Source organism: Lissotriton vulgaris, chromosome 7 (assembly GCF_964263255.1).
Source record: "Lissotriton vulgaris chromosome 7, aLisVul1.2, whole genome shotgun sequence".
Lineage (NCBI taxonomy): Eukaryota > Metazoa > Chordata > Amphibia > Caudata > Salamandridae > Lissotriton > Lissotriton vulgaris.
In genome coordinates, this window is record NC_141695.1 from 1461555332 (window position 1) to 1461570769 (window position 15438).

At 41.5% G+C, this 15438-nt stretch overlaps 1 protein-coding gene across 1 annotated transcript in view; it reads left to right on the forward strand.

Moving 5' to 3' along the window:
• The window catches only part of DHX35 (DEAH-box helicase 35), a 593749-nt gene that overhangs the window by 114909 nt on the left and 463402 nt on the right, over positions 1–15438 (forward strand). The window contains exons 3-4 of the mRNA XM_086932268.1: positions 2104–2196; positions 13410–13487. Of these exons, the coding sequence (XP_086788394.1) occupies positions 2104–2196; positions 13410–13487 (171 nt within the window). The remainder of the gene's footprint in view (positions 1–2103; positions 2197–13409; positions 13488–15438) is intronic.

Below are 15438 nucleotides of genomic sequence, written 5' to 3' on the forward strand. Positions count from 1 at the left end.
GGATGAGACTTCAACAACTTTCATCTGCAAAGCAGCCAGGCAGGCTTTGTGAGAAGGGGAAACTCTGCCAGACTTCTGCCTGTGACCAGGACTGGGGACCAAAACCTACTAGTCTCTATGTTGGGTGAGGAGAGATCACCCTGGGAAAAACTGGCCACCTGCTCTGGAGCTTGGAACACTAGTGCCTGCCTGCTTGCCAAGACCAGTGTGCCCTGTGAGATAAGAGGACAGCCTTGAAAAGAGCGCGGTCCAGTGGCGAGCCCTGCTGGGTGGGCCCCTGGTGCGAGGTGTGAGGAGACAGCTGCTGCACCGATCGGTTTGTTGCTCTTGTGCAGAACTGAGTCAGGGACCTCCATATGCCAGAAGAGGGCTGCAGTGAAGATAGCTATTTAAAAAGATTGCCCCGCATTAAGGGTGGAAGCCTGTGCAGCACTGTTGCAGTGACCCTCTGATTCAGGAGGCACCGCCGTGTAAAAGACTGCCTTGTGATGATGGCTGAAGCCTGTGTGACACCGTAGCGGCAATCCAGTATGCTTGTGTTGCTGCAGTGTGGCAACCTCGTATACCCTGAGGGCCTGCCAGGAATAATTGTGCCATGTGAATCGGGCGGGAGCCCATGAACTGTGAGCAGCGGTGACCCGTAGGTCTTCATGATCAATAAGAACTGTAACTGACCCCACACTGTGGACCGATTGAGAACGCTGTGGGACCATTGCTACCAAAGTAGGATCAAGATCAGGAGCATCATAATTCCACCCCATCCCCCCCCCCAGGGCAGCATAGAATCTTACCCTGTTGAGAACACCTCTGATCGGTGCTGGAGCACATCCGCATAGGCTGAGGAGAGAGCATTCTCCTGCTGAGGGCTGCTGCAAAGCCTGTGTACAGCAGACTCACCTGAGCAGGTCAGGATCTGTTGAGAGTGCCCATGGACGGAGCACCCTCTAAGACGCTGCACGCTTACTCCATGAGACTTGTTACAGGCCTACCAGGCCCTGGGGGTCTCACTGCTGGAAGCTAAGATACTTTTGACTGTATTCGAAGAGTCAGAGTGGGCACTGGAGCTAAGGCCTATTTATTAGTGAGCTTTCCCTGGATGCGGACATCAGTGAATGGGGAATAGCCCTAATCATATTATGAGGAACGGGTGGGACAGGGACTTCCCAATGAAACACTAGTGTCCCGACCTCAAGGGGGAAGTGTTGTCTGTGAACCTTTCTTTGAAAGAGAAGATTTAGAAATAAAATATGTCTTTTGGTTATAAAAGTAGTATTTGACTGGACATTGATTTATTGCTGCTGCTGTTGTGTGCTTTTTGAGTTATGAGCAGTGTTCACTAATCGATATCCACACCTGCCTCCTGCGTAAGCCATTGATTGCTCCTTCACTTCTACCACTGAGAGAGTCAAGTGCAGAAGCGGTACAGTGCTCAGTTTATCCAGGCAATCTGGTCCTGACAAGTAGATCTTTTGGAAATATGTGTAAGGATTACTGGCATTTATTATTCACATTTTTCCTAACCATTATGCCATGTGTTGCATCCGTTTTCCACCCACATATTTGTGGGTTATATCAAATACCAGTCTAGCAAGTTTTCCACTGCTTATAAAGATAGGAGTTTACTCTATGGGTTAACTTAGGTCATACATTAGGAAGATTAGAATTTCTTCTGCTCTCAGATATCCACATAACTAATACATAAATCAGACGTTTTCATGAAATTAAATGGTACTGTACATTATTGTCAGAATATTCTCTTGAAACAACCATGATATGACTTAAAAGGATCTAAGTTCGTTGAATTGAGTTTGGCGATAATACGAGTAAAGATTATGTACCAATGAAATTATAGAAACTGTTCTGGATGTGAATATTTAAAATGCAGAAGTTAAAGTATATTGTGAAGTTTCTGCTAAAAGAGTAAGTCTCTTCTATATGTGGCATTGAGACACACCTTATCTGTGACATACAAAGGAAAGAAGGCTTGCTTTTCTAGTCAAGCACATGGACCTTGAAACAAAATGAAAATAGGAACTATTCCACATCAACTTTCATTTGTGCGCTAATCACCTATCTTTTCTTCCATGACTGTCTACATTGCAGCTCAGGAACCATATCTTGTACTTGGTGGAAAACTTTCAGACTGTTGTGATTGTTGGTGAAACAGGATGTGGAAAGAGCACCCAGATTCCACAGGTAAGCATGGAATGGCATATCTATCTAACTGTAACATTGGAGGAGAGCCAGTATTATTGATTGCATTATGGAGTTTTAAGATATTGTACCTGGAATATGTATGGAATGTTTATTCTTACAATGTAATTTGAGCATGCTGCAAAACCCTTTTGTATATTCATGTATGAAGACTCCTCAGTGACTAAGGAAAGATTATTGCAAAGAGCACCTCCCTCGGAATCAATTATAAAAAAAAATACAGCGGCAACAGCTACTCTTACTACACCTTATTTTTAGTTTTGAGACGTGATAATTGCCTCATAAATGTACATTGGATGTTACATAGAATGTTGCTGCCCCTGGGTTGTTATTTTGGCTTAAAGGAACATCTGAGTGATAAACTTCCCTGCATGCTTTCGTGGGAAGATTGTTTAAGAAGGGTGGTTAGTTAGAGGGTGCCTAATGAGGGTTGGTTGATTGTAAAATGAAGTGTTGCTGGTGTTTGCTCCTATAAGGAATCTCCTTCTGGATTCCATCAAAGTTGGAAAGATTTGAGATTAAACTGTTTTATTTTGTACTCCGATGACAAACTAAACTTCCTGGCGCGAACAATGTAGAATCTACAGAAATAAAAAATTACCAATTATGTTTTTAAAAAGTAGAAACAAATAGGTATGCAGAAATGTATTCGTTTTCCTAGTCTCCAGCACACCTACTCCATACGCACATAACTCACACAGGACACCATACATTCAACTTATTTTCAATCAATCACTTCAAAAACCATATGCAAATGTGAGCACTTTTTGATCCTTCAAGGGTATGAAGATATATTTAAATTCTACACTACAAAACAACAGTCAAAATTCTAAGCCATAAATGAAGTAAATCACCTGATTCACGTATCATGTATTCCATAGTTGTTTGTTTACATGGTATTGCATATTACATAGTTCAATGTACATATAGTAATCTGTAACAATGTGGGCTTCATTGTCTCAATTCTTCCAATGTTAGCAAACTAATTTCCAATCAGGTCACCTAATTTAGTTATTTCATCTGTGAGCCAACATGCTTTATTAATGACCAAACCAAGCTTGTGTAGTTTAGGTTGTATCCATCTGTAGTTTTAGTTTTATGAATGCATCTTTTCCAACCATACTGAGCTACTTCTAGCAATCTTGATTGATTCCGGGGTATAGGGCTAAGATCGAACACTTCGGATAATAGTAACTCCACACTATGGAGCCCGTTTATATATTTTACTTTATTTAGTCACTGGTCACTTAGTCAGCCTTACAACCTTTGAGGGTGTGTAGCAATACAGTTGTTTTCATAATCTGGCATTGCCAGCCCTTCCACATTCATAGACAATTGCAGTTTACACACAACCACTTTCTACCTGCCCCCACCCCAAGCCAATTCCACTTTATTCCTGACCCCACCACAAGCCAATTCCAGGAGCATCTTGTTCAAATTATTAAATAATTTCTTATTCGGCTTCACTGGTATGTTCTCAAAAAATATGGAAGTCTGAGTATGATAATGATTTTGAAAAGTGGCAGTCTGCCCATGGATGACAGGGCAACGTATTCCATAATCGAATGAGTTGCTTCATGCTTATCATTGTTTGCCCAGGTGCCCACTATAGTGTCTGCATCTTCTTGAAAAAGCTCGATTCTCGTGTATTAAAAGTATGTAGTGCTCCATTTTATTGACATTATGGGAGAGGTTTCCTCATCTAGGGTGCGCAGGGGCTTTAGGGGGGAATAGACATGATTTGTCCTTTAATTTTATCTCCCAAGTGTAAGCAAAAGTGATGAGGTATGAGATATGAAGTTAAATCTACATTGGTTTTTCTGATTTAAAGGATCTCATCATCTGATTACAGTGAGATAGCTTGCATATTGCAGTGCAAAGAAGCTTATATTGCCAAATCTTCTCTTTTAATCATTACGGCCTCTGGTACCCCTTTGTATCCGTCAAGCCTCTGAAATGATCTTGCTGTCCCAGACTTATGTTGCCTGGTCTGCCTATAGCAGCGTTATCCAAGTTCTAAATTTCTTTCCAAATTCCGTCTCTTCCATTAGTATGGACAAGAATTCCTATTCTAAGGCGTCAAACTCCTTTTCCATATCAATAGCTGCTACTGATGATTACAATACACCTAGCAAAGGGTCATTGATTATGTGATAGTCTTCGTATGTTTGGAAATGTATTCCTTCCAAGGATAAAACATGATTGGTTAGGGTGGATACATTCTGGCAAATTGCTGGATAATTTTATAGGTAATATTTTTGCAAACATCTTATAATCTAAATTCAATAAAGATAACAGGCAGCATGAGCCCATCTCCAAGGGGTCTTTTCCTGGTTTGAGGAGTGCTATTACTGTCACCTCTTTTATAGTCGGTATCACAGTTCCTGCTTCTTTCATTGCTTGGCACATATCCTGTAGTCACGGACTAACACACCTTGATAGCTGACATAAGACCCTTGCAGGAGGTCATCAAAGCCCGGAGTGTTGCCACTGGCAACATCTTTTACAGCAGTACTCTCTTCTTCAACAGTTAAGGGCATTTCCATTTGCTCTTTTGCTCTAGGATTAATTAATAATTTCTTTAGGCATGCCTTGTACATATTACCTTAGCTTTCTATTGAGCGCCTTTACCATTGTCTTTACAGTGCTATGTAATGTTCTGGTAAGGACGAGTTAATGTCGACCTGTGTTTTAGCTACAGTATTCTCAGGTTTGTGTATTGCAATAACTGGTGTTTGTGTTGTTCCATTATTGACCAGTCAGCCTAGTAATCTCCCTGTTTTATCCCTTTCATTGTGTTTGTTTTGACTATGTGCACCCTGTAGCGATGCAGTCCAAGTCTCTCGAGGGGTTATCTTTATTATTTTCTCATTTGTGTTAATTGGGTCCATGTTTCTGCATTTGTTACGGTTTCATGTGCAAGATCTTTCAGTGTTCCTTCTAACTGTATCACTTCCATTTCTAATACTTTCCTCATTCCATATGTCATAGCAGCACATGTACCCGTTACTATGTCCTTGAGTGCCTCTCATTTTGTTAGAGGGCTCCTACTGTGCCTGCTTGTTCGGAAGAGAATTGTGTAATTACATGTAGGTGCTTCTCTATACGGCGCATCAATTAAGTGAGCCAGCTGTAACCACCACACTAGAATCTTCGCTATGTATCTACCCCATTGCATGGTGGGCCTAATGTCCAACCAACTATGCCCATATCAAACGTAACTAAGTGTGTGTAGAATACCTCTTGTATCAAAGATTCAGATGAGGTATTGAATGAGAAGTATTGCCTTTGTTTCCTTTTCAACTGTGCCACTTACCACGCCGCCTCCTTATATGACATCCTTTTGTTGTGCCATCTCTTTTTAGTCCTGCTGCCCCCTCAATACGAACTGCCACCTCCATTCACATAATAACAACCCTATTTCTCATGGTCCTTTACCTGGGTAACTAAAACATTGTAGATATTAATATTATTGCCATGTACTCTTGAGAGGTGTACACCCTGTACATCTAAATCACTACTGTATCAGACTGTTGTGAACGTCCTCTTCATCTTCTGATCCTAAGTGTGCAGAATCTGTATCATATTCAAAGTTCTTAGCACAACTATTTGCAGTTACTTATCAGCTTGAATCCTAACCTATGTACGTTGGCTACAGCTTTTTGCTCTGAATCTGATGTCGATTTAGTTATTTGAGTTTGTTTGGTTCTGGTTTTGCTCTTTAATGTTTTTATGTGTTGTGGACTAGAATCGGGTAATATTTTACCATTGTCATGAGCCTATTTGGTGGCCCATTCCCATGCTTTGTGGGGCTCAGAAAAGAAATGTGTTTTGCCATCTATTATGATCATGAAGATATACTTTATTTCAAATTTGCAAGCTTTAGTTTTATCTCCAGAAAGGTGCGACGTTTAGCTTGCACAGCCACCATGTAACTGGACAAGGGAAATATTTTATGATTACCTATCAGTTTTGAGCCCATTGCTCCTCGCCGTCTGTAAAAGCGTGTCTCAGTGCCGATAATTAAATATATGGACCACAATGGGAGGGGGAGGTGCCCCATGAGTGGGGCTGCTGGTACCTGTTGAGCTCTCTCACCAGTGAAGAATTGTGACAGACCGTCTGTCGCTGTTTGTCTTTCAGCCGGGTCTCAATAAATGTTAACATGTTCAAGCCTTTGGTTCTCTTCCGAATTTCTACAATCCTGATATTATTGCTGAAAAACCTTGCTTCTGCATTTTCGACTCTATGCTCTATGGCATACTTCTTCATTTGCATTGCAATCATTTGTTTTTGGATATCCTTTGCCATAGGTTGGAGTTCTGCCAGAGTTTTTTCTGGTGTTCAAGACTCTCTCTGGCATTTCCTGTCGGTATGCCTAGAGTAGGTTAATATCTCTCGCAACACCATTAAGCTTTTGTTCTAACAAATTAGTTTCTAGCCTATTCATTCTCTTTTGCCAGTAGATTGTTAAAGATGTCAGCTACCTTCGAGGGCCTTCTAGATTATGTGATTTGTACCTTCCCATTCTTGTTCTTTTGGTGCTTTCTAGCATCCAAAATCTTTAGGTTGAGGCTCAGCACAGATTATTTTACCAAAGCCTACTAGAGGTCTGGCATGCCCCTTCTCCTATTGTCAATCCTGGCTATATATTAGAGTTAATGAGATGAGAATGTTTGATATGTGTGCAAGTGAGCGGTGGTTATGACAGTAAATCAGGACCAGAAGATCTTTACTCATGAGAGCTTAGCATTACATTAGAAGAGTGATTTGATAGGGAAAGTTGGGGGTGAACAGCGAGCCTCATACACTATAGTTTGCAAGACGTTGCAAAGTATATGCAATGCGAGTATCACCAGATTTGTACAGGTGGTGACACGGATTAAGGCATGCTTACTATGTGTTGTGATCTACAATAGAGTATATGTGAAGTTTGATCAGATTTGATATACTATGTAGTTCACTCCCACTACCTTGTGTGCCTTGGCCGGGTAACAGACCATTAATCTGTGTGGGCAGCCCCTCAAAATAACTGCAAACAAGTTGACCTTTCATGGTTGCAAAACATGTAAAAATTACCTTGTAGTGGTGCTGGGAGTTATTGTAGTAAATACTTACTTAACTAAAAGAGGAGAAGCTCAGTAAGGTGGATTTCTGCTCTACTTTTTCCCAATGTTAGTAATCAAAATTTGTTTTACAAATTGGCTGCTTCATAACTCTGAATTGAACATTATAATATTTTAATAATTGCAGATGATTTATTGCCCTAATGCACTTATCTTGATGCTGATTGGGTATTGATTGAAGCACTATTTTCAATTGTATGCCACTCACCCAGCCTACCTTGATGATATATCATAAATATATGGATGATGTCCAAGCCTCCACCTAATTATGGACTTGGTGGCCCAGAGTGTAAATAATTGATGTTCTTTGACAGGTTCATGTTGTTAAGTCAATGAAGCAATATGTAGGTAATTATACCCTTGTCAATAAGGGAACAGCATGCACTTATGTGTATTAACTTAATTTAGATTCTGAAGAGCCTGCAGACTTATGCTTGCCTGCAGACTGATTCTCCCCAAGCAATAAATGGGCACCCACAAACTTCTTGGACAGTTTATTTCTTCAGTTTCAAGCTATCAGGTGGTCAGTGCCCTTAGACCCACAAAATACATTTTTTTTGGTATAGTTGAATGCACACGTGTATCTTAAATATGCTCTCTAATTGGCACCTTAGACTTTAATCTCTAACATAGTGGGCAAGGATGGAATACGTGTGGTATCTAAGATCTGCACATCCTTCTTCAGCCTGGCTTTCTCCAAGCGAGGGTTGAGGCAAATTAGCAGCAAAGCTTGTACTGTGTTTTCCCATTCAGTTTCTCTGTCATTATAGATATCATTTTAAGGCATTTTCAGTCAAGCAGAGGTTTCCACAATCGTACATTTCAAGAAGATGAATTCTGAAGTGACTTTGTTGCCCTTCCCTTTTAATACAATTGTGGAATGTACTACTTCCTCTGGTAAGGAATCTCACCTCTCTCCCAGAACCCCCTCCAATCTAGTCTCAAAGCGGCAGATAAAGAACATTTCAGAATTTTGCCATTTGCATTTGACCACGGAAACTTCCTTCAGCAGTAGAGTTCTCAACAAGGCAAAAACGTTATATGGAGAACTTATGAATTTCAGAAACCTCGACTGAAGAATGTAGTGTGACATAGAGTAAACATGTGATGCATGCATGGACTTAGACATGTCTATGCTTTGTCCTAACTCAACTGGTGAGCCGGGTAAAATTGGAGACTATGAAGCGTCTGTTACATGAAGTGTATTAATTAACAAGCCAACTGGAATAAATTGGGAGGCTTTCTCTGCCTTCATGTTCATCGATCCATGTAGACGAGATGCCAACAGTCTTAGTGCTTTCACTAGCTTTTGATGGTTTGGAGTGGTAAAAATTGTAAAAACCTTTTTGCTCCCACCAAAGTTATTTTGTGGTGGCCCATCTAGGGGGGATATTTACCGCGAATAGAGACTGTTCTGGATTGGTCTTATGAGTCTGTAGAAACCCTAGGAAGAGCATGGTTGTGCGTTATTCTATATTACTGCGTGAAATACTCTTACTGCGAGACTGGAGGACATTGACTGGATTACTCTATTGCAGCTGCCTGACTCTTGACATCCAGCCTTACCTGGCAACCCAGGACGATTCTCTATTGCAGACAGGTTTTCCAGACTCCTCCACCAGTCAGGAAAAAATGCATTTGCTCTCCCAGGTAGTGGCAACCAGTACGAGATCTCTGCTTACTTTGGAGTTTGCTGTAGGACTATTTATGTCCAATTTCAAGGCCATCCTCTTAAAGGGAGGCCAAGACAAGTGAGAGTTTGTGTCAGCTCTTGGCAATTCCTGATAGCTCCGAGCCATGCTCTATGACTCTGCCAGTCATCACACCTTCTTGCCTTCTCATGAAACTCCTGTTCAGTCATAGGAGTCATCTCTTTAGTTCTCTGTAGCTTTCAACCTCTGGAACTCAAGATCACTTTACATCAAGCACATTAAAACACAAAATACATTTCCACAGTTGCTGCCTGCTGACCCCCAACAGCTTTGTGTCTTCTTTCTCTCACTCTCCTCGCCTCTCCTGCCCTCCTGGGGATGTTGGTCTCCTCTTTCATTGTAGGAGAATTCTGTCCGCCACTAATAAAAACTTTCATATAATTTCTTGCTTTGAATTTAATTTAATGTATCTAAATCTTATCCTCTTTCCTTTCTGATTATCTGTAGAGCAACAGCCTTGTTTTTGTAGAACTGAATATATCCTCCCTTGCCTCCTAAACAATGCCTCACTGTTTCTCTTTCATGATTTTAATTTTCAAATTGTTGTTGACTCTACTATGATTCCTCGCCACATTCATATGGAACCTCTCAAACTTAATTGTCTAATTTGTTCTCCTTTTTGTAGCCCAGATGGCACCCTGGATATTCTATTCTTTCATTCTTTATTCAAAACTTCCATTTTCTCTCTTCTACACTGCCCTTCTTCTGATCACGTTTTCCTTTCCAGTATTTTATCTGCTTCCATTGTTTCTCCTCCACCTGTTTCTCCTACTCCTAAGTTATTTTAGGGGCTGAAATTTGAAAAATATCTCCTCTGGCTCACTAGCTTCCGCCACTCTTAGTGCTTGACACTCCATAGACACATCATGGCAACAGGACCCCCCACCCCACAACATAGCATGCACCCCGCAAATAACACACTATACACCAGTGTTAGATTGGGAAGAAACTGCTGCAGGTTTATTACATACAACGTTATGTAATCATAGTGGGTTATCTTATGGGCGATCCAAGGGCAGGCCGCATTCTCACCACCTGCCCGCCTGATGAGCCAGGCAGCACCGTGGCGAACCACCATGTGCTGCCCCTTATGGTAAACATTATACTCACACCCCTTGCGGGGCGTAGCTAGGCAAACCCCCGGTTGCACAGGCCCACAACCGCCCGAAGGACTACTGGGGCGCCAACACGTGTTCCCGGAACCTCCCATGAAGCCCCAGGTCTTAGGCTCTGGCACCCCTATGTGCCCGCTGAGGTACAGTGCTGCACCTCTCTGCTTCCGGATCGCCCTGTAACTCCACCTGCAACGAAAATTAAAACATTAAAACGTTCAAACTGTACCACTCAAGCTGACACACAGGGTGAGAGGTCGGGAGGGAAAATGTGTGTCCCTGCTACGAGGTCACCACGACGCGTCCGGTGCGGCAAAGAGGCAGAGAAGATGGCGAGGGGGGCTTAAGTACCCCTTGCCCTGCCTGCCGCACCGGACGTGCCACATAGCTCCTCCTTGCTCCCCTCGGGACTCCCCCTGCCCGGGGGAGGAGAAAGTGCTAGAGAGGGGCGGGGGGAGCCCTCTGTGTCTAGGGGGCCGCCCTCCTGATGGCCACTGCGTGGCCTTGGGCAGCCGCATTTCCGGTTTCTCCTCCCTCTGTCTGCAGGTTCCTCTTCTTCACGTACTCTCCTACTGTCCTCCCTCCTTGACTCTCTTGCGCTTCTTAAGCTTTTTCAACCTACTCGATCTGCTCCACAACCGTAACTCACTCTTGAACTTCAACCTTTTGTATACCTGTTAGTCACTCCCAGTATCTTTGACACAAGAGTGGCAATCTTGCTCTTTTACCTATGTTTTTTCAGGTCACAGCTAATACACACTTCACCTTAGAGCTGCCAAAAAAATCCTTCTTTCAAAACCATATTTCAAAGTAGGCAGATGAGTCATGTTGCCTGCTCTCCACTCTTAATCAAATTCTCTCTAACTTTTCCAACCTGGCACACCTTTTCTCTTATTCAGCTAATTATTTTGCTATTTACTTTACTTTTAAGATTTCTAATATTCATACTTGCTTTTTTCTTTCTTTGTTTCTGAATCTCTTTCTGCCATGATAAGCCCACCTTTAACTTTCCCACTGTCTCTAAATCTTTTTTTTCCCATGCCTTGACTCCTTCTCCACCATTTCTGTTGCTGCATTTCTCTCTATTCTTTCCTTAGCTAGGCCTTCAGTTTCTTCTACTGGAATCGTTCCTTCTTTTTTTTAAACTACAACCACTGTGCCGCTTCTAACAATAAATAAATAAAGTTCAGACATATTTCTTCACTTTTCTTTTCTTACCAAAAATCTTTAGCATCCTTTCCTCCTACATCTGACGACTTTTTTTCAGGCTCTATTCCCCGTGTTCTGTTCAGTATGATTACTGCCTTGGCCACTTCTCAGAAACTGTGCTCTTCTCAGTCTGACGCCACAGATTACCATGCCCTTTTGTTTTAATTCTGCTCAGCATGATTGCTTTTTCTCTGTCTCCTGGAAGGGATTCACGCGTTATTTTTTATTTTATTTATTTATTTAATGAGTTTTACATAGCGCTCTCTTTAGCAACTAACTACACCTCAAGGTTCCTTGAGGTTCTATTTTTTGTCCCCTTCTTTTGTTTCTGTACACCATTCTTCTGTCCTCTACCATTTTGTCCTAAGGCTTCGAGTCCCTCATTTATTCTGATGATTTCCAAATCTTTTTTCATTTTTCTCTTTCGCCACTCCTCTTCAAAAGCATGTCTCTCTGCTATCCAGAACTGCATGGCCACTCTTTTCTTTTTAAAGTGCATCTGAGAAGGACTGAGATTCTGCTTTGCCTACTCCTTTCACTTTAACAGCGCCTCTAGACACGTTTCTTCTTTTTCTCATTCTCTTCTTCTAACCTGGATTTCTTTCGCCTTTGCCCTCAGATTGTTCCATAGCCGAATCTTTCTGTTTTTATTTGTTTAGTGTCTGCACTATTCATTCTTCTGTTTTTTGAAGCGTCTACTGTCACTCTTGTCCTGTTTCAATTATTACTCTTCTCTGTATGTAGACCTGCCTAAATATCTTACTGGTTCTGGTCAGTCTACACAGAACATTTACATTTGCCTTTTGTTTTCTCTTCCTGCTCTCTTTTCGTCTTCTCTTTTATTGCAAATTTTGCCTGCTGTATTATTTTTAAATGCTATCACTTTTCCTGGACCAACATATGTTCTCCTCTGTCCCCTGCATTCTTCTCGGTGCTTATTGTCCAACCCTCGACCTCCTTGTGCTCTTTCACTTTTCCGATGTTTTGAATTACTGGCTGCCACAGTATGAAATCAACTTCCTTTAACCATCAGGGGCCATATTGTACATATTGCCCTGTGGGCGCATCAGGTGTATGTGCTCGCTTTGTTCTCCTTCAGAGCACTATGGTATGGCAGAAGGGGCTGTAGAAACTTGTGCGGCCCCTTCTTAATACTGATAGTTTTGGTGCATGTGTAGTGCAAGCACTATCTTCAGAAGACGGTCTCTCATTTGCATCGGGGCATGGGCCCTTGCAAAGGATGGACTCACTTTGTCTCTGCTCATATTATGAATGCAGGTGAGGAGGTCAAATTGGCCTTTAGGAGGCGCAGTGACAAAATGTGGGGAACTGTTAGAGCGCCTCCTTAGGGCAGTCTTCTTGAGAAGGCAAATGGGGATTCCATGGACTCCCCATAGTTCCATTGCGGGCGGCTGCACCTACTCACTACACCCACCTGCAGGGGCATCTCTGTGCCCTTTTTAAAGTGCATGCAGGTTGTTGCCAGGACAGAGAAACGGTGAGTTGTTTTGAAACAGCTGCTCTGTATTACAGTGAATGTGCTGCCCCCAGGGCAGGGCGACTTCGTGGCTGCCCCGAGAGCAGCACATTTATCAATTTATCATAATAGGGCACACTTCTCTGATGCAACAGTGCACGCCTGTTAAAAGGTGTGCCATGGAGCAAACAGGGAATTATGGCCTGACTGTAAAACTGCTCCAGATTAGTTTAAACCTTCTCATGCTCTTCAGGTTATAATTCTTAACACTGGCTGCTGCCTGACTGACCTGCTTTGTGTTGCAATTAATTGTATTGTTAGATAGAAGCAATAGAAACATTAAGCAATTTGATAACTGATTTAAGAGTCTAATTGATAGAATGTGTTTCTCTTACGGTATCACCTTACATGTTGTTTATGTTGCAGAGCCAGTCTGTACAAACATTGGTCAATAGATAAAGCCCTGTAACACCTCTTGGCGTACAGCACGCTTTGTAAACAACTAATTTGAACCAAGTGATCTCTTGACACATATTATGTTTGTTTGTTGCTTTTGCAGTACCTAGCGGAAGCTGGATGGGCGGCAGAGGGAAGAGTGGTGGGTGTCACTCAGCCACGAAGAGTCGCTGCAGTCTCAGTAAGTTCTTAAGACTTAATTTAACTCATTGGACTATAGAAGAAGTACTCACCACAGCTTTCACTTCTCATAAACCAGGGCTGTCCAACATAAGTCGAGACTAGCCAAATTCAAGCCAAATTTTTAAAATAGTGAGCTAGAACACATGTACATGAAATTAATCTAATAGACGAATACAAAATTAACTAACACATGTGGTGGAAAGTTTCAGTTCTATTAGGGACATGAAGGCGAGGATTATGCTGTCTTTCCCGCACATTGTGAATGCCAGTTTCCTGTCTTGAATATTAAAGACCCTTTTTTTTAAAAAAGAGTTCACTTGCAAGTGAGTGCGTCTTTGTCCTGTGGGTAAATTTGGTTTATATATTACGGCAGTCCTGCCTTGAGGACTGCACCACCAACAAAATGGAATGTGGGGCCACTGATTTGAGCTGTTCGTATCTAGGATTGGCCCTTACAGGAATACATTATTCGAAAACTGGCGTCATACTGCGAAGTACACTGGAAGGCTAAGAAATATTGTATCATTAACTGGTAAAATGGCGCACACCTACTGAAAGGTAAAAATGAATAGTGGCATTACATGTAGATGATTTTACTCAGCTGTGAGGCCCACCGGAGGGCAGGACTTGTAATTAGCATGCAGACATAAGGGTGCCTTTGAAGTGTTTGTGCAAAGCTTTACTGGAGCCTGTGAACATGGACTTTGAGGGTCTGTAACGCATCAGGCATGAGAACATATATTTTGTAGCAAATATCACAAAGGACGCCGCACTCTTCTCGGGTGATTTAAACAAGGTTTATTTCAGCTCCAAATCTCTTCCTTCACCTACGCGTTTCGAACTAAACAGTTCTTGATCACGGTAGTAATAAGTCCCTTTTTAGTTTCGCTCATTTATACTCAAACACAACTGTAGCTATTATGATGCATTGTGGGTTGGGTAGTTCATACTTGGCTATCGATGTCCGTTTACAACCAGTTTGCTGAATTCAACAGTGGTTCTGTGTTTATTAATCAAGGCTCTAATATTTAATTATTTAGCATGTGATTAATTTAACACGATATCGGGCTGGTGTTTTATGTACATCGTGGCTGAGTGCCATGTTATGTCTGTCCTATATAATTCTCTTGGGACTGACATTCTCAAGGAGAATTTATAAAGGGTAATTTTGGCTAAGTGCTTTGACCGATAGTATGAATTACAGCTTACTGGTTTGCTCAGGACAAAGATACTAATACTCATTTCTCAAGATTCTTGATACATTAAGGGAAAAACCTGTTTCTATTCAATTTATCATACGTGTATATACAGCTGATCATTAGTAACAACTCTCAAGCGTAAATTAACTCAGGATCATGAAAAATTGGCTCCCAAGCCACATTGAGTCAGCAGAAATTATCAATTGCATAATTAGGATGCCTTTCATTTTGTACATTGTTCTCATCGATATGGTTCTACTTTTCACCATAATACCAAGTAGTACTTTACAGTCAATTTATTCTACATATTATTGATATTGTCCAAATTGTATTATCAAGAGAAGGAGTTTTTTATGTTCATTCCCATTTATCTGATGTCACGTTCTTTTCTCTTCCTTCCCAGTTTGTTGGTTTTGCAATTTGTCAATGTTTGTTTTTGCAAGTTCATAGTTTATCACAAGTGTACGTAAAGTTCTTTGTCACATTCTTTTCTCTTCCTTCCCAGTTTGTTGGTTTTGCAATTTGTCAATGTTTGTTTTTGCAAGTTTATAGTTTGTCACAAGTGTACATAAAGTTCTTCGTCCCCATTCAATCCATTGGGGATTTTTGTTTTAAACCTAATGATGAATTTTGATTCTAAACGTCTTAGTTTTTGAAGACGATTCCCTCCTCTTTCGTGTTCTGGCACCATTGCAATTCCTGAGTATCTCATATTTTGCCATGTTTTATTATTATGAGTCATCATGTGTT